The sequence below is a fragment of the Sinocyclocheilus grahami genome, unplaced genomic scaffold (genome assembly GCF_001515645.1).
Source record: "Sinocyclocheilus grahami isolate Dianchi unplaced genomic scaffold, SAMN03320097.WGS_v1.1 scaffold635.1, whole genome shotgun sequence".
Classification (NCBI taxonomy): domain Eukaryota; kingdom Metazoa; phylum Chordata; class Actinopteri; order Cypriniformes; family Cyprinidae; genus Sinocyclocheilus; species Sinocyclocheilus grahami.
In genome coordinates, this window is record NW_015505814.1 from 282,740 (window position 1) to 302,657 (window position 19,918).

Genomic DNA, 19,918 nt, shown 5'->3' on the forward strand with positions numbered 1-19,918 from the left:
TATATATATATATATATATATATATATATATATATATGTTGTTGCATCTGAGATGCTTTAAACCAGTCTATCAGATGTCCATGTGTGGGAGGTAATGCGTTTGCATGCATAGTCTTAAGAGGTAGGAGTTTGTAACAGGAATTTCTCTTCAATAATAGGCTGCTAGGTTCTGGAATAGCCCCCCCTTAGGGATCATCTGATGTATGTGTATATATATCACATTCACACATACAGATCTTCATTTTCATATAGTGTTACAGTCCTTTCTGCTTTTCTCGCTCTCTTGCTCTTATTGTGCCTCACTTCTGTTCCACATCTTTCTCCTTTTCTGTCTTTCACACACGCATCCTTCTTCATCTGTCATTCACACTCTCTGATCTTTTCCTTTAATCACTCTCTCACTCACCACTTCCTTTCGAATCCCTCCATCTGTCCTTCTTTCTCTGTGTGTTATACATTAGTGGAGCTCCTTTGAGTTTTTTTCCCCATACATTTACATCCCAGTCGTGAAGCCGATCGTGCTGCTTCTAAGCATCGTGAAAAGCAGGCAGGATGTGAACGAATACAAGCTACAAGCTTCATCTGTTTACACCAGTGCTTTCAGCTGACTGTCTGTGCTGGCATGAATTACACAAGAAAAAAAAAAAAGAGCCAGGCTTCCAGGGCCAGGTGGCACGTCTCCAGGGTAAGGTGTGAGAAAGTAGGCAAGAGAAGAGAAAAAAGGCAAAGATTATTCTTCTCTGATCTTTGACATTCGATAAAACCAAACATGTTCTTCAGGGACAGGGGATGTGCTGATGCTGTCATGACTAGAGTGAGTGTTACCCACACTCACACCCACATGGGCTAATCTTGAGCTGAGAGCAAGAGGCAGCTAACAGCTAAGTTTTTTTATTTTATTTGTGGCTATATTCATCTAACATGTTTGAGAGATATATGTTCCAAAGCGAAACAACAAATTTGACAGCGACTATGCCTTATGAAGCGTTCAAACCCATTACAAACGCTTATAGTGAATCAGCAAAAAAAAAATCTTATTTTATTATGAATTACATTTTATATGTAAGTTTCGGGTCAGTAAGAATTTAATACTTTTATTCCGCAAGGATGCATTAAATTGATCAAAAGTGACTGTAAAGACTTTTACATTGTTTAAAAAAATTCTATTTCAAATCTCTTTTCAACTGTTATGGTAATAAGAGATGTTTCTTGAGCAGCAAATCAGCATATTAGAATGATTATGTGACACTTAAGACTGGAGTAATGATGCTGAAAATTCAGCATTATCATCACAGGAATAAATTACATTTCAAAATATATTAAAACATAGGCGCATTGTGATTCAATACATGGTGATGTATCACTATATCATATTATAGGAGGAGAACTGGCCCCCCGACTGAGCCTGGTTTCTCCCAAGGTTTTTTCTCCATTCTGTCGCCGATGGAGTTTTGGTTCCTTGCCGCTGTTGCCTCTGGCTTGCTTAGTTGGGGACACTTCATTTCCAGCGATATCGTTGACATGATTGCAAAGATATTATTTAAACTGAACTGAGCTGGATGATGACATCACTGAATTCAATGATGAACTGTCTTTAACTGAAAAATGAGTGTTTACTATTGTCATTTTGCATTATTGACACACTATTTTCCTAATTAATGCTGTTCAGTTGCTTTGACACAATCTGTTTTGATAAAAGCGCTATATAAATAAAGGTGACTTGACTATATCATATTACAATTGTAACTGAAACTGTGGCAAACGTGCAAAAGAAACCAATCATCAGTTCCATCAGTAATAGAACTCTTGGAAATGTAATGAACTATATTATTAGGATTATGTGCACAGAAATAAAATATTGATAAGGTTCAATATTAAACTTAGCTTAGCATAGCCACTCAGCCCAAATTTAAGGTATATGAGAATCTCAAATGTTTGTGTGCAGAAATGATTCTTGAAATAGAGCGTCAGGCTTTCTAGTTAATGCACTCTTGTACTTACTGCTAGATAAATTCCTTTAGTTATAACTAAAGGAATGTGATATACCAAAACTCTCCCACATACTCCAACTTTCACTTCCAACCAGTCTTTTGAAAACATATGCGACTAGTGGAACACATATGTGGCCAATCCATTTGTGAGGATTCTGCTTTGAATCAGTGGATCCACTGCTCTAAGCTTTTATTTGTTTTATGTAAAACAGTGCCCCCTGATGTCTGGCATGCATGCCTAACTAATAAGCCAATCCATTTCACCTTCCTTCACCTACATCCTGGTTTTATAAAACTATGTTTGATTGTGTGAGCACAGTTTATGTATGCTCACACATCTTATACACATCTATTCAATTGCTCTGGTTGTGTTGAGTGCGGAGCTTCCTGGCCACTCACTAATCCTCACCCTAAAGTCAAATAGACAGATGGTTTACTTTGATTTAAAAAAAAAACACTGGAAAAAAAGATGACGATAAATGTGCGAGCACAATTGATGCGTGTGTGTGTTTTTGTGTCTCAGGATGACAGCTTATAAATTAAATTACTGCATTAGCCTATGTACAAGAAGTGTGTGTATTGAGAATTGCTAAAAAGTCAAAACACTCAGAATTATGCAGTGGAATAACCTTGGCATTTCACTCGCTGTAGGACTTTAATCTGTTAATGAAACACATCTTTCTGCATTCACAATACAATCATTCCCAACCAAAGAAAATGTCAACATAGAATGTTATCACAACCAGCCACAACTCATTTGAATTAATGTTGGTTTTCTAACATTAATTGCTGAATGTAAGTCATAAGTTACCAGGCATTTAAATGATTGCCTGAGTTATTACTTCTATTGATCTGGTCAATATCAAAGCAGCTGTGATAAGAGTTCTGATCCCCTGAGGTATGAGACAGCAAGCAGAAAATTAAATTCAATGTCAGGATGTGCAAATTTTTTAAATTAACTTGTCTGTGTGTAGTCTGAACAACTAGTAATTGACTAATCTGTCTTAAAGAAGCGCTATTTAATTAGGCTGGTGAATCATGTTGATCAGACAGCACAGCATTATATTTAATGTGGTAACTGACAGATATTCAGCAAATAGACTGAATTTGTTTGTTAAATGTGGTGTCACACATCACCATTATTGGGTCCAAATGAGTCCCTATCCCAAAAACAAAAATCATGAGCTTAACTTTATCTCCATAACAAAACTCATTCCGTTAAGACTTAAACAGATAACTATAACACTTAATTCAACTTTGCACACAGCCATTATACTTCTCCAAAACAAGCAGAGACCTACAGATTATGCATAACCTTGCTCACAGCAGGTGATTTGTAGTCTAGTAGTAATTGTGTAGAAATATTGTTGGAAGCGATTCATTTGTTGCAAAAGCGGTGCTTTGATGGCTTTGGCCGCGGTGCTTTAAAGAGAATGAATTTAGACACTCAGCTTACCTGAGAGGGTTTAATTGATCTGACAGGCACAGAGATGTGAGGTTTTGTTTTTAATTAATCCTTTTGGAAATCACTTGCACTAAAACGTAACAAAATATAGATAAACTCACTAGTCAACCTCATTAAACAACTAGATGGTTGTTAGACTGGCCTGACCTAACTGTCTCGCTGATCTTCCTCTCTGTTTCTTAAATTAGCAGTTATGTTCCAGAGTTTTGACATGCCTTGGTGAATTTGTATATGGGTGTTTTAATGGATCTTTTAAGAGCATTGATACATTTAGGACACAGTTATTCTCTCGCTTGGTTTCTCTTACCCCATTTACAGTGATCTCTGTTAGCCAGATATTTTACTTGCTTAGTGTATGTTATGGTTTAAACCATTCATCATAGAATACCAATAATGTTATCATTGATTATAGTAATATACTTAAAATTTTACCTGACACATGCTTGCTATCATTTTTAATTACAAGAAATTGACACACTGAAAAAACAAAGCCTAACAGTTTCTAAATTGTTTATTTTTTGTTTGTGTTTACAGATTCTTATTAAAGTGATCGACACCAACAATCATCGTCCCCAGTTCTCTAAGTCTAAGTATGAAGTGAATGTCCCTGAAGATACCCCACCTGACACAGAGGTGTTACAGATTACAGCTACAGACCAGGATGAGAAGAACAAGCTAACCTACACCCTCCTCAGCAGCACTGACCCATTCAGTCTACGCAAGTTCAGACTAGATCCTGGAACCGGGGTGTTGTACACTGCAGAGAAACTAGACCACGAAGCCATGCACCAACATACTCTAACTGTCATGGTGAGATCATGTAGTCTGCTACCTAATTTACAGCATCATCTGTCCAATTGATTTTTCTGTCTGATTTAGAAATGTTAGCCAGACAGCCATCCTTCACCGTAAACTATCCTGGCAGTTTGTTTTCCCTTTAATTCAGTCGACATGGAGGCGAATCGCCTAAGGACTTGCATGTAAAGTGTTTGATGCGTTTCACATAAGCTTGTAATCAAAGTGTTGAAATTATTGGAGAATTGCTTTTTTTATATGCCCTTTCCTCTCCTCTCCTCTCCTCACTGCAGGTACGAGATCAGGACATTCCTGTGAAGCGGAACCTGGTGCGTGTGATTGTAAATGTCCATGACACCAATGACAATGCACCTTGGTTCTCTGGTTCACCGTATGTGGGCCGTGTGTTTGAGTCTGCTGCAATCGGCTCTGCAGTGCTTCAGGTCTCTGCTCTTGACAAAGACAAAGGGCAGAATGCTGAGATCATCTATAGCATTGAGTCAGGTAATCCATCTGATTGATTTGATTGCACTTGACTTTTATCCAATTTGTCCAGGAAACTACATATTGTATACATATTATGTATGAAATGCCTGAACATTGAAAAGGCAAGTAAGTAGAAACAGACAAAGTTTATAAACCTAATTAAAAAGAGAACAACTGCACACTCACTTAAGCATAGGCTATTTATTAACCAGCGTTTTGGCTAATAGCCTTTGTCAAGGTGACAAAGACCTTGACAAAGGCTACTAGCCGAACGTTGGTTAATAAATAGCCTATGCTTAAGTGAGTGTGCAGTTGTTCTCTTTCAATTAGGTAATTTTTTCCTTCAGCTTGCACCTCTACAGGTGTGCGTTCGCTTTGCCTCACTTGCTCTATTACAGTTTATAAGCCTATCATATCCTCTTTGTTTTAACACGGGATATTGATAGGAGATCCACAGGAGCGGCCCATGCTGGCCACTTAAAGGTAAAAATGTGGGAGATATTGAATGTGGCAGCCAAGGGTGCTTCAGTCCACACAACTGTGAGCGTTTTGAAAGCAGAGCATAGCACAGATATGACGCCAAGTGGCCTTTTGAGAATGCACATATTTGTAATGTCTGAGATTACAGAAGCTAATTGAAATGTACTGTGCGTGTGTGCATGAGACAGCAAACAATGTTCAGATCACATACTGAATGACTGACGCACAGGCAGCTGATTTGTCTAAGGAAATACAGATGGTTCCTTTCCTTGACAAACTCAAATATTCATTATAGATAAAGCAAATCAAACATTTACACTTAGAAAATTATGTCATCTGTAACTTTAAATCAGTGCATCCATTTTATTTAGTCTTTAAAGCAGTTTGACATCAAATGCTTAAATCAATGAGTTCTAAAGAGTTCTGAAAAGTAAAATCTAAACCTTTTAGCAAGTGTTTGATGCATCTTTGCCATATTCCTTCCTAGGAAACGTGGGCAATTCATTTGCTATTGATCCTATCCTGGGCACAATCACTGTGGCAAAAGAGCTGGACCGTAGCAACAAGAACCAATTTGAGCTAACTGTGAAAGCTTCTGACAAAGGCACACCACCACTTAGTGCTACTGCTTCTGTTGACATAACTGTCACTATTTCCGACAATGCCATCCCTAAATTTGCAAGGGAGGAGTTTTCTGCTGAAGTCAGCGAAACCGCTCTGCCTGGAGCCTTTGTGAGTCTGGTAACTGCCAACAGCCGATCATCAGTGTTCTATCAGATTAAAGACGGAAATGTGAATGGAGTGTTTGACATCAACCCCAACTCTGGAGTCGTTGTGACCCATTCGGTTCTGGATTACGAGAATATTCCATCATACAAACTAACCATTCAGGGAACCAACATGGCTGGTCTGGCTAGTAACACTACTCTGCTGATTCACTTGAAGGATGAGAATGATAATGCACCTGTATTTATTCAAGATGAGTTCACTGGAATGGTCAGCGAGTCTTCTCCAGTCAACAGTGTAGTCCTCACCAAAGACAACACACCACTTGTAATCCGTGCTTTAGACACTGACCATGATGCTAACTCTAGGCTGGTCTATCAGATTGTTGAGCCATTTGCCCATAATTACTTTGCCATCGACTCTAGCACTGGTGCAATCAGAACCATCAGTGAATTTGATTATGAGCAAAGATCTGTGTTTCGCTTTTCTGTTCAAGTCCACGACATGGGAATCCCTCGTCATTTTGCAGAGAAGGCTGCTAACGTGACTATTGAGATCCTGGACGTCAATGACTGCCCGCCTCAGTTCAGCCAAGGTCTATATGAAACCACAGTCTTAGTGCCAACTTACAAAGGAGTGGAAGTGATCACAGTCAATGCCACAGATGCAGACTCAGGTCCAAACTCAAGGCTGTTTTACTCTACTGTCGAAGGCAATATTGGAGAGAAGTTTAAAATGGACCCGGTCACAGGGGTTATCACTATTCAAAATGTCACTCAGCTTAGAAGCAGGTATGAGCTCAGAGTAAGGGTGTCTGATGGCAGGTTTTCTAAAACAGCTTTGGTAAAAATAAATGTCAGAGAGAATAAGGAGAGTACTCTGAGGTTCACCCAAGAATCATACAAGGCCTTTGTACCAGAAAAGTCCTTAGAGAAGAAGACTTTAGCTGTAATTGCTGCAGTGGGAAGCCAAGTCAATGAACCTTTGTTTTATACAATTCTGAACCCTGATAAGAGATTCGCAATAAGCCATACTTCGGGAGTACTCTCCTCTACAGGCACACCCTTTGATCGAGAAGAGCAAGCCGTATTTGATATTGTGGTGGAGGTGACCAGAGAAGACAAGTCATCTGATGTAGCCCATGTCCTTGTGACTGTGATAATCGAGGATGTCAATGATAACCCACCTGTGTTTGTCAATTTACCCTATCAGGCACTGGTGCTGGTTGACACTGAGGTGGGTCACATCATCACAAAAGTGACTGCGGTTGATGCAGATATCGACAGAAATGCTGAGATCAGCTACCATCTTCAGGAGCTAAATGAGTTTGTTCAGATCAGCATGGATGGTGAAATCTCACTAACAAAGAAGCTTGAGAAGGACTCCCTTAACACTGAATTTAAAATCACCATTGTAGCCAGAGATGGAGGTGAACCAACACTTTCCTCATCTGTTGAAGTGCCAATAATGGTTGTAAACAAAGCAATGCCTGTGTTTGAGAAAGCCTTCTACAGTCTGGAGATCCCAGAGAACATACCATTACTAACGCCTGTTGTACACATTCAGGCTAATGACTCTGAAGGCCCTAGAGTAGTGTACACAATCACAGAAGGGGACCCTCTCAATCAGTTCTCCATCAACTTCAATACTGGTGTCATTCAGGTTGTAAAGCCTTTGGATTTCGAAACCCACCCAGCCTATAAACTCAGCGTAAGGACCACCGACTCGCTAACCGGTGCCAAAGCTGAAGTCTTTGTTGACATAATCTTGGAAGATGTTAATGATAACCCACCTGTGTTCCATACCAAATTGTACAATGCAAGTCTTTCAGAAGCCTCAGTGATCGGGACATCCGTATTACAAGTCTCAGCTACAGATGCTGATACCGGTAACAACCAAGTGCTCTTTTATCAGATTGTTGAAGATAAAGACAAGAGCGCTGATTACTTTAGCATCGATCGTGACACAGGCACAATCTGGACAACTCAGATGCTTGACCATGAAGAAAAACCCTCACATAAGCTGATGATTAGAGCAGTTGATGGTGGAGTACCTGCCCTTTCCAGTGAGGTCATGGTGTTAATTGATGTAACAGACCTTAATGACAACACTCCAGTTTTCTCACGGAATGTCTATGAAGCTACGGTCAGTGAACTGGCAACCCGTGGCCACTTTGTCACCCAGGTTCAGGCTTCCGATGCTGACAACTCAGATAGTGGTAAACTTGAATTCTCAATTATGTCAGGAAATGAAGGGCAAAACTTTGCTATAGATCCAAACACTGGGGCTATAGTCATATCAAACCACCGGAAACCCCATATGGAGTCTCTCTACAACATCAATGTGTCTGTATCTGATGGTGTATTCAGAAGTTCAGCTATTGTGAAGGTCAATGTTATTAGTGCTAACTTTCACAATCCTGCTTTCAACCAGGTGGATTATGTGGTTGAGCTTCTTGAGAACTCACCAGTTGGAACATTAGTAGCTGAGGCTCAAGCGACAGATGAGGACTCAGGTACATATGGAAGACTCACCTATCATATAGTCAATGACATTGCTAAAGACAAGTTCTCAATTTCTGAAAATGGAGAGATCTTCACTTTGGAGAGTCTTGACCGAGAGAATCCACTGGAGAAAGTGATTCCGATTTCTTTAATCGCTAAAGATGGCGGTGGCAAAGTTGGCTTCTGCACTGTAAATGTGATCTTAACGGATATCAATGATAATACCCCGCAGTTCAGAGCTGCTGATTACAGAGTTAACGTTGCTTCCGACATGCCAAGAGGAACAACCATACTTAAGATTGCAGCATCCGACATGGATGAAGGTAGTAATGCAGACTTCACCTATTCTATTGAAGGAGACGCAGACAATGTTGAAGAGAATTTTGAAATACACCAGTTTAGTGGTGTCATTGTAACAAAGGAAAGCCTCATTGGATTGGAGAACCAACTCTACACGTTTCTTGTACGAGCAAAAGATGGTGGAAATCCCACCAAGTCCTCTGTTGTTCCAGTCTATGTCAGGATTCTTGCTCCTGAGGTCCCAGTGCCAAAGTTCATAGAGTCCCACTACAGGTTTGCCATAGATGAAGATCTTCCTCTTGGTTCAGAAATAGATGTCATTCAGGCTGAAAGTGATCAGCCAGTCTTTTACAGCCTGGTGAAAGGGAATACTCCTGAGAGCAACCAAGATGAGGTATTTGTAGTTGACCCCACCTCAGGATCTTTGAAGCTGGAGAAGAAGCTTGACCACGAGAGCACCAAATGGTATCTGCTAACCCTACAAGCACAAAGCGAATATGATGGTAACAAAGTCATCTCCTCTGTGGACATTAGTATCCAGGTCAAGGACGTAAATGATAATCCACCGCTCTTTGAGTCAAACCCTTATGAAGCTTTCGTTGTGGAGAATCTTCCAGGTGGCACCTCTGTTATACAGGTAAAGGCCACTGACCTGGACTCTGGCACTAATGGCCATATGATTTACAATCTAGAGTCCAACCAAGAGACAAGGGACATTGCAGAATTGTTTGCCATCAACAGTGAAACGGGATGGATTACCACATTAAAGGAACTTGACCGTGAGAAGAAAAGCAAGTACACTGTTTCAGTCTTAGCCACCGACCGTGGAGACAAAGTACAGCTGATGGCCAAAACTAAGGTGGATGTCACAATGGTAGATGTGAATGACAATCCACCAAGGTTCACAGCAGAGATCTATAAGGGCACAGTAAGCGAAGATGACCCACCTGGAGGAGTCATAGCCATTCTTAGCACTACAGACCTGGACACAGAGGACAATAACAAGCAAATCAACTACTTTATCACAGGTAGGTCTAATTTTGATTTTGTACCTCTAGTTTAATTTTAGCAGTAGTTTATCTTCACTAATTTATGATAGAATAATTTATAGTACCAGCAATTAATAATCTTTGGGAAACCACTCACAGCTAAAGCAAAATATGCTTTGATGTGTGATCAAATTGTCGCGTTCTGAAGGATTTCTGTGTAAAGAATACTTAGATCACTTAGATCAGAGATTATAAATAGAAAACTGGATAATTTTCCCAACAACGCTTTTGAAACAAAGCGGGAATGTTTCAGCTCTGGTCATAATTAATTAATGCGAACAACGATGCCAAGTGTGAGATGAGATGAGCACTTCCTGGCAGAGAAAACGGTCTCATTACATTCACTCGTTTTCGCCTGATCACAGAGTGATGACAGAAATTGGCATAACAAGTCACACTGCCACTTAATTACACAGGCGCTTTGTGTTAATGTTGTGAAGTCCAAGCAAACAAGAAGTGAAACTTCATGAATGCTGTGGAGCACAGATATCTTACAATAACTTGTGAAATTTAAGCAGTTATAAATTGAGCCATTACTATAGCTACTACACATACAGCAGGAAACCACACAAATAAATAATCATTTTAACTGCCGTTCACATTCATTAGTTTGACTGACATTTCTCGTGTTTGCTCTCTGAAGGTGGAGACCCCTTGGGACAGTTTGGCATTGAGCATACTCAAGGCGAGTGGAAGGTCTCTGTGCAGAAGCCTCTCGACAGGGAGGAGAAGGACAATTACTTGCTGAACATTACGGCCACTGACGGGACCTTCACAGCCAAGGCTGTGGTTGAAGTCAAGGTCTTAGATGCCAATGACAACAACCCACTTTGTGAGAAGGTATGAATGTTAGTTTTGTGTGTATGTGTGTGTGGGAAGTACATTGCAGCAAAATGTCATGTAGTCTGATTCTGTCTGTTAAGGGGAGGGCGCTGCCTACCCGCTGTGCATGCTAAATGGGACGAGACTTAGAGAGAAAGAGAGAATGTCAGGAGGGATTTGAAAAGGTCCTTATGTGAAATGCAGCATTTAAGAAACAAAGAGAGCGATTTTGTACTGTGAGAGGGTTTTGTGAGGGCTAATGTGCTTCTTTTACACAAATTGTGTTCCTTTTTGAATAATGTTAATTTAATAGCCCTCTGTTCAATTTGGCTGCACAATTACGTCCAAACTCTTTCTTTTTACTTTTTGGGCCTTATCCTCCCATTTTTTAAGTCACTTCTGCTTTTCACGTCTTCCTTTCTGTTGCAGTCATTCTATATGGAAAGTGTCCCGGAGGACTCCCCTTCGGGTAGACTGATCCTGCAGGTCTCCGCCACAGATGCCGACATCCGTTCCAATGCACAGATCTCCTACGAGCTGCTAGGGCCCGGATCAGAGCACTTTAGCATCGACTCTGAGACAGGTAATCATCACTATTTGGATGTGCATGTTAAACAGGCCAAATTAACTATGTAAAATGCCATGCATAAATACACACACACACACTGTTCAAAAGTTTGCACTTAGTAAAATATTTGTAAAGAAATTAATGCTGTTATTTAGCAAGGAAAAAGGTTATTTTAAATTTGTTAATATTTACCTTTACTATTACTATCTTTATTAATAGTACCATTACTATTTATTATTCCTTCATTAAACTATTTCACTTTATTCACATAAATAATACTATTTTTACTATATTTTTGATCAAATAAATGCAAACTTGATGAGCATAAGAGACTTATTTCTAGAACATTAAAAAAATCTTACGGACCCCAAACATCTGAACAGTCTAAGAATCATTGTCTCAACATCCAGACAAATAAATGCCACATACACACTGAACATTTACAACATCATTTGCTTTTGCCTACAGTCAAACACACATCCTATTTAAAACCATAATTAATTCGAATTTAATTACTTGTTTAATTCCAGGGAAGGATGTACACCCTTAGTTTTACAGTGAATACCATGGAAATCTGTTGCCAGTATTGTTCTTTTCATTTTTTTTTTACTTGTCTGTGTTTTTCACAAAAAAACAATCACACCAAATATTTTAATAAAACATTTCAAGTGTTTCCCCACTTCAGCTATTAACTCAAATCAACTGTCTCTCAACTGTGTGAATTAAAACATCGGTTCCAGGCGGAAAGAGAGCAGAAATCAACAGTGGGTTTGTGACAGCGTCACACTGCTACAACACAAATGCTTTTGTAAAGGCGCTAGTCACTGGCTCTTTGATAAGGCTGAGTGTGAAGGCAGGGAATGCTGGCTCGCAAACTGAAGGAGCGCTACTGTTCTTCTGTGTGGGTTTAGTGTGCACAGAGAATTTTCTTCACTTTTTTTCTCCTTCGTTCCATCGAGAAAAAGAAGAGGAGCATTATTGCAAGTTAGCAATGCCAAGTGTGCTCTCATGCGAGCCAACCAGACCCCTGAAAGCTGGCGGCTGCTGTTCCAAGGGTGACTTTCCCTTTGCTTCTTTTCTCAGCTCACTCTCCAAGCAGCCCACATGCTGACTGCACTTTCTTCTCCCTTGCTATTTCTCTAATTTCTCACCATCCCTCTCCTCTTTAATCTTTTCTATTTCTTAAAGCCTCTCAGCGCAAGGATGATTTTAGCTTTCCTCGAGGGGGAACTTTTGGACATCCTGCATTCATCCTCCTTGAGATGCACTCCAGCTCAAGGGTCGACAGCAAACAGCTGGAACACAAAACGGCAGTTTTAAATCAGTGACCACTCCAATGGAGCTTAGCTTATGCTTGCTGAAATTATTAGGTCAGATAATTTCCTCATGAAAGAGACAACTGTCTCCCTTGCTGGTGTTTTTAGAGTGTCCTCTTGACTTGACAGATGAGATAAGCTTGAAGTGGAATTGGATTTTGTCTTGTTCATTAGTGCAGTGCCAGCTGATGTTCAAAATGATTGATGGGGAGTACATTTTGGGGGTTTTAGCAAGCCACAACTATAATAAATATACAAAGCAGCTTTGCAGACATGAAGAATGAGAGAGCAGAACTGTTTGTGTGTGTGGAAGCAGCATCAGGGTGCCTACAAACTAGAGTTTACTCAAATTCTCAAAATTTGTTCACCCCAAAATGAAAGTTCTGTGATCATTTACTCACTCTCATGTTGCTCCAAGCCAGTTTTTACAGATATTTTTAATGGAACCTGATACATTTCTGTCCATCCATTGAAAGTCCATGCAACCAAACCTTTGACGCTTCAAAATGTTCATAAATACCTTGTAAACACTGTGATGAAAATATTTCATTAAGGATTTTATTTAGATATAAACATTGATTAATGCACATCACATTAAATGTGGTAAATCCTAAATTAAATCCGAAATCTCTCTGGTTTCATTAAAAATATCTTCAAAGAGGAACAAAAGTCTTATTGATTTGAACACTCATTATTGATTGATTTCTTGATTTCATCAGGTGAATTGAAAACACTGCTCCCTCTGGACCGTGAAGAAGAGGAGGTTCACAAGATGAAGGTGCGCGCTCTGGATGGAGGCGGACGCTTTTGTGAAGCAGAAGTTGAAATCACAGTCGAAGATGTCAACGACAATGCTCCGCAATTCACCTCTGACCCCTACACCTTTACTGTGTTTGAAAACACAGAGATAAACACACCTGTGGCTCGCCTGTACGCCTCAGACCTGGACACGGGTAAGATCTCCAGTATCCAGAACAAAGATATATTGATTTAAAAATATGTTAAAATAGAAATTGTGTTTGCAAATAAGTGTGTTTCCCAATATATTCTCCAATTTTGCAACAGTATGGCCTGTCGTGTCCATCTGTCGTTTTATTTCTTTAGAGAGGAAACCAACACGCACATATGACGTTCTCAGTCAAACAGGGCAGCACCTTTAATCTAGAAGAACACAAACCTCTCTGTCTTTCTCTCTCTCTCACTCGCGTCCCCTTAATTTCTCTGATTTCCATTTGCATGGATTCCTCTCTTATCGTCCTTTTGTTCTGTACTCTATATCCTCAAATAGACACATTGTGTGCTCTGTGTACATTCCAGACCCTGTTCACTTACGTCTGGCCTAAACACAAGCAATCTCTTCTTCCCTCATTTCTCAGTATCAATGCCACAACCTTCAGATCATTGGTTGCTTTTTTGAAGGTCCCTGATGTGGTAAAATACTAGTTAAATTCTATGAACGGCACCTATGACATGCTTTTACTTGCACTTTCAATGGAGGTCTATGGGATTGGCCTACAATAACTGCACCAATAGACTTGAAATAATCATAAGAAGGTGTTTATTCAGTGATCAGTAGACTTGCACAATACTGAACTGTCATAAAGCAGCTGCATTCCAGTAATTTGATCTGACTGAAACTTTGTAGAACACAAGAGATTGTGTTAACTGGCTATAATGAGAGAGTGTGTCTTGATAGATAGGATTGTACTAGCAAGCCACAAATGAGGCTTACTCAAAAATGCATTAGAGGGATTAGTGTACTCTATCTTCATCTTGTTTGTTTGTTTGTGTGTGTGTGTGTGTGTGCTTTCCCCAATACAATAAGTGCCACTCACTCACACTTCTTAATATGCAGCTCAGGACCAGAGGTTTCACCACTGAATCTTTTGTTGGATGAATTTATAAGTCATTATAGTTAAGCAAATGATTGAAGAAACGAAGAAAAAATAATTTTAACTGCTGGAGGCTTTGCCATTGATTTGAAAGCTTATAAACATCTTAAATGTCTTTATTAATATTATTGTGATTTGTGTGTGTGTTTAGGTTCTAATGCAGAGATCCTCTATTCACTGCTGGACTCTGCTGATGGTGTGTTCTCCATCGATGAGGAAACTGGCATCGTGCATCTGGATCGTCCTCTGGACCGTGAACTCCAGTCACTCTACACCCTCCGCGCCTTTGCCACAGACCGTGGGTCCCCGCGGCGTCTCTCTTCCCTCACCACTGTCAGTGTTTCCATCTTGGACATCAACGACAACCCTCCAGTGTTTGAGCGGCGCGAGTACACTTCCACCGTCTCTGAAGACATTCCGGTGGGCACCCAGGTGTTACGGGTGCACGCAGCCAGCCGAGACACAGAAGCAGGAGCAGAGATTACATACGCCATTATCAATGGAAACGAGAGAGGAGCGTTCCGCGTCGACCCCCATACAGGTAAACACAGCAGCTTAGATGAACCTCTTGAGATCCCTGCAGCACTGACTTCCAGTTAAATTTCAAGTTGACTTCTGATGGATTCATATTAGACACTTCATGGACTGGCTTTGGATTATTTGAATGCTCTTATAACACTATATGCATTCATTCATTCATTTATTTATCTGTTCATCCAAATATTTACTTAATTATTTGGAAAATAAATATTTCATTATTTAGAGAGGTTTTCATTGTCCTTTTCTTCCCAGGTGGTGTCTTCGTGATCGAGCCTTTGGACTACGAAACAGCACATGAGTATTATCTAACAGTGGAGGCTACAGATGGAGGCACGCCGTCACTCAGTGACATGGCCACAGTGAACATCAACCTGACGGATGTAAACGACAACAGCCCCGTCTTCAGCCAAGATATTTACTCTGCTGTGGTCAGCGAAGACGCAGAGCTGGGAAAGATCGTGCTCGCTGTGAGTCATCGGCTTCTCTTTCTGAAGCACTTCTGATTTTATTGTGCCCTGCTCAGGTCTCTGGGTTACATCATCTCCTAAAATCAACACAGAGCAAAGAACACACATACTAAACAAACACAGTCCAATGTCAAACTAAAGCTCAGCGACCCACACCAATCTGTTGTCTGCAGTCTTCTATCTCGCTCTCACTCTGGTCATTTAGTAGAGAAGTCTTATCATGCTGAATATAAATTGTCAGTGTGAAAGTGAGGCTTTGATACCCAGCTCTGTTTCACTTGCATGCCTTCTGATTTCCCTCGAGGGTCTCAGCCAATAGTTACTGACTCGCGAGGCAAGAAGGACGAAAGGCGGGGGTGTTGCATACCTGAGTCCGTGGCAATCTTTATATTAACCAGGTGTGTGTTTCTCCATGTGTGAAGGTCATGGCTGACGATGCAGATGGTCCATCCAGTAATCAGGTGCGCTTCTCCATCATTGATGGCAATCAAGGCAGTCCTTTCACCATCGACCCCATCAGAGGAGAGGTCAAGGTGGCCCGCCAGCTCGACAGAGAGAAGGTTCAAAACACTCGGGTGTCTCAGTAGCAGGTGCATTGGCAGTCTGTTGCTGAAACCTAATGATGGCATTTTGTTTTGTTTTTAGACTTCAGGTTACACACTGACTGTGTTGGCCTCTGACAATGGAAGCCCGGCTCGATCTAGCAGCGCTACGGTCAACATAGACGTCTCGGACATAAACGATAACCCACCTCTCTTCTCTCAGGCCAACTACAGCATCATTATACAGGTCTGAGTCCTCAGAGGAGATGATACATTGTTTTCACTGTCAGTAATCTCTCTCCAATGTCTGTTGATTTAGGGTCATTAGACACCAATCAGATGCATTTCACAAAAAAAAAAAAGTTTTTTGCATTCAAAAACAGCTGTGTAGAGTAAAATAATTCTTCATATTAATGACACTGACAAAGTGCAGTCTTGTTATTGTTAGTTATAGATAAACTAAAAATGAAATGAAAAAAGCTGAAATAAAATTAAACACTTAAGCTTTAAAATCTTTAGTTTTTTAGTTCAAGTTGAAAAACAAAAAATTTAAATTTAAATAAAATTAGCAAAAAAAGCACATACAATTACCAAAACGTAAAGTAAAATGAAAACTGAAGATCTAAAAATAAAAACTAATTCAAAATATCAGTAAAGACCATAATAGTATATAAATAATACTAAAATAACACTTAAACAGTATAAAAAAAAATCTGAATTTGGTAAAAAGTCACACATGAAAAAGATTTTTTACATAAACTTACTAATCAACTATCTTGACCAAAAACAACTTAAAACAACATTAAGCAATAATATTAGTATACTTTTCATGATGCAAACAAATATCAATAGTAAAAGGGGAAGTAATTACTTCCTACATTATTTCCGACAGAATCATGTGTTTCACGCTGAAATTCATCATTATGGAAGTTAAATGCATTACGAAAACTGTTTCCATTTGCCTTTTGAAACATTGCTCTAAGGAAAAATCATTATTAGTCACCAGATATGCCTGTGCTTGCTGGCACTAAAATATAATCATAGCTTCTCAATTTAAGTCGTAAAATGTGTTACATGCCAAATTTGCCTTAAGATGTAAAAAAAAAAAGTGTGAATGTTGTAGGTCTAAATGATAAAACCTTTAACGTGTTCTGCATATGTTGTATAGGAGAACCAGCCAGTCGGTACCAGTATTCTCCAACTGACCGTGTCTGACCGTGATGCCTCCCACAATGGACCTCCTTTCACATTTTCTATCATCAGTGGGAACGAGGGCGAAGCCTTCCAAATAACTCCTCAGGGCGTGCTGGTCTCCGCGGTAACTCTGAGCCGCCAGACTCAAGAGTTCTACCTCCTACAGGCCCAGGTGAGACCTCAATCTCTCCCTCTGATTCTCCAGCTCTCACTGAAGCTGTAGGAGTCTTGTTCAGTTTTCACTGGAGGTATGAAGGGATAGATGATCTGTAGAGCTGAGGTGTTGCTTGTTCAGTATTCCCCACATGGGCCTGGCATGTGCAATAGAGTATGAAGGAGCAGCCATGAAAACCTTAGCAGAGGAGAGGGCCCATAAGAAAATGATTGAGCAGTCTCTTTCCCAGTCTCATCTTCTTTTAGGTGTACCGTTTCCTTTGTTCAGTAGGAGGTCATTCTATGGGTCCCTTTTCCATTTTGATAAGGTGATTCTCTAAATGCATGTTCTTTTATTTCCATATATTGAGTTTTCATCAATTAAAAAAAAAATTTTTTTTAATAAATTAATTTTGTAGTTACTAATTTCTTATTGACGTATTTAGAAAAAAATGGCATAGGCTATTCACTGCTCAACTTTTCTGTGTGTTTTTATTAGGGCTGCTGGAGGTATGAAGGGATAGATGATCTGTAGAGCTGAGGTGTTGCTTGTTCAGTATTCCCCACATGGGCCTGGCATGTGCAATAGAGTATGAAGGAGCAGCCATGAAAACCTTAGCAGAGGAGAGGGCCCGTAAGAAAATGATTACAGCAGTCTCTTTCCCAGTCTCATCTTCTTTTAGGTGTACCGTTTCCTTTGTTCAGTAGGTCATTCTATGGGTCCCTTTTCCATTTTGATAAGGTGATTCTCTAAATGCATGTTCTTTTATTTCCATATATTGAGTTTTCATCAATTAAAAAAAAACATTTTTTTTAAATAAATTAATTTAATCACTGCTAAACTTTTCTGTGTGTTTTTATTAGGGCTACAAATGACACCTGTTTTATAAAATAACTCCGGGAAATCAATAGGGATAGTGAAATGGGAGGCAAAGTGATTGGTAAAAGAGGAAGGACATGAGCCAGCCTCAAACTTGTGCAGTTGTCCATTGCTACAAGAGTAAATCCAGGCTCAAGTGCTCCCTCTACTGACTGTGACTGGCACTTATCATCAGTCTCTCCATACAACATGTGCAAAGACGTTCTGCCCAAATACTCAATTACACTTCAAACAGCTGACTTAAGCTGATGATTTGGCACCATATGTTATATGACTAATAGTGTATTGTTTTAGTTAACAACATTTATGATACTTGCTGTTCTGAACTGTAAAGTGAGATATAGCATAAGAGGTATGAAAACAGTTGTGATTTGAAATTAGACTCCTTTCTCAAATTCTTCCTTCTGTAAATACTAGTGCTTTTTAAGACAAACATCAGTGTTACTATTGTTTAAAATTAGCATTGGGGATTTGATGCCCAAACCCCAAATATTAAACCTTGACGTCTAAGTATGAAACTAATGATTTCTAATTGTTGCAATTCTGAATCCTAAATCTCTTGACTCCTTTGTCCTAGGTAACGGACAGCGGTCGCCCAAATACTTGCTGTTCTGAACTGTAAAGTGAGATATAGCATAAGAGGTATGAAAACAGTTGTGTTTTGAAATTAGACTCCTTTCTCAAATTCTTCCTTCTGTAAATACTAGTGCTTTTTAAGACAAACATCAGTGTTACTATTGTTTAAAATTAGCATTGGGGATTTGATGCCCAAACCCCAAATATTAGTATGAAAGTATGAAACTAATGATTTCTAATTGTTGCAATTCTGAATCCTAAATCTCTTGACTCTTTTGTCCTAGGTAACGGACAGCGGTCGCCCACCATTGGTCTCCACGGCGTTTGTGAGTGTACGTTTGATCGAGGAGAGCATCTACCCTCCTGTCATTCTTCCCCTGGACATCTTTATCACCACAGCAACAGATGAATATTCAGGTGGGGTCCTGGGTAAAATCCACGCCACCGATCAGGATGTTTATGACACTCTAACCTACAGCCTCGCACCTGATATTTCCTCCACCTCTGAAAACTCTGGCCTCTTCTCCGTCTCCCCCGCTGATGGGAAACTCGTGGCCCGTGGGAATCTGGATGCTGGTCAATACGTCCTTAACATTACAGTGACAGATGGTCGCTTTACTGCTGCTGCCCGAGTCAATATTCACGTACGACAGGCAACAGCACAAGCACTCAATAACTCCATCGCTGTGCGTTTCTCTGCAATAGCGCCGGAGGAGTTTATCGGAGATTATTGGCGTAACTTTTTGCGGGCTTTGCGGAATATCGCCGGTGTCAGACGCGGAGACGTGCAGTTAGTCAGCTTGCAACCTGCTGCTGATGCCTCCGGTGACCTGGAAGTACTTCTAGCTCTAGAAAGGTCAGGAAGTCCATTCCAGCCCCAGGAAGTGGTGTACAGGAAGCTGAATGCCTCCGTTGGGGTAATCGAAGAGATGACTGGAGTCCGTATTGTACGAGTTGTGAAGAAACTCTGTGCCGGTTTGGACTGTCCTCTTAGTTACTGCCAAGAGACGGTTTCCTTGGAGACGGGAGCAGTGTCAGCCTACAGCACGGCTAGGATTAGTTTTGTTACGCCACGTCACATGCGCACATCCAAATGTCTCTGTGAAGGTAACACGAATATACAACCACAGAATATTCCATATATTTCACTTTCAGTCTAGAGTGATGTTAAC

The 19,918-nt window shown here is 40.1% G+C and overlaps 1 protein-coding gene across 1 annotated transcript in view; it reads left to right on the top strand.

Moving 5' to 3' along the window:
• Positions 1 to 19,918, top strand: part of LOC107558187 (protocadherin Fat 1-like) — a 35,122-nt gene that overhangs the window by 10,474 nt on the left and 4,730 nt on the right. The window contains exons 5-16 of the mRNA XM_016241809.1: positions 3,991 to 4,266; positions 4,545 to 4,755; positions 5,705 to 9,775; positions 10,440 to 10,636; positions 11,048 to 11,201; positions 13,222 to 13,455; positions 14,546 to 14,935; positions 15,187 to 15,401; positions 15,824 to 15,961; positions 16,047 to 16,190; positions 17,112 to 17,309; positions 19,031 to 19,853. Of these exons, the coding sequence (XP_016097295.1) occupies positions 3,991 to 4,266; positions 4,545 to 4,755; positions 5,705 to 9,775; positions 10,440 to 10,636; positions 11,048 to 11,201; positions 13,222 to 13,455; positions 14,546 to 14,935; positions 15,187 to 15,401; positions 15,824 to 15,961; positions 16,047 to 16,190; positions 17,112 to 17,309; positions 19,031 to 19,853 (7,051 nt within the window). The remainder of the gene's footprint in view (positions 1 to 3,990; positions 4,267 to 4,544; positions 4,756 to 5,704; positions 9,776 to 10,439; positions 10,637 to 11,047; positions 11,202 to 13,221; positions 13,456 to 14,545; positions 14,936 to 15,186; positions 15,402 to 15,823; positions 15,962 to 16,046; positions 16,191 to 17,111; positions 17,310 to 19,030; positions 19,854 to 19,918) is intronic.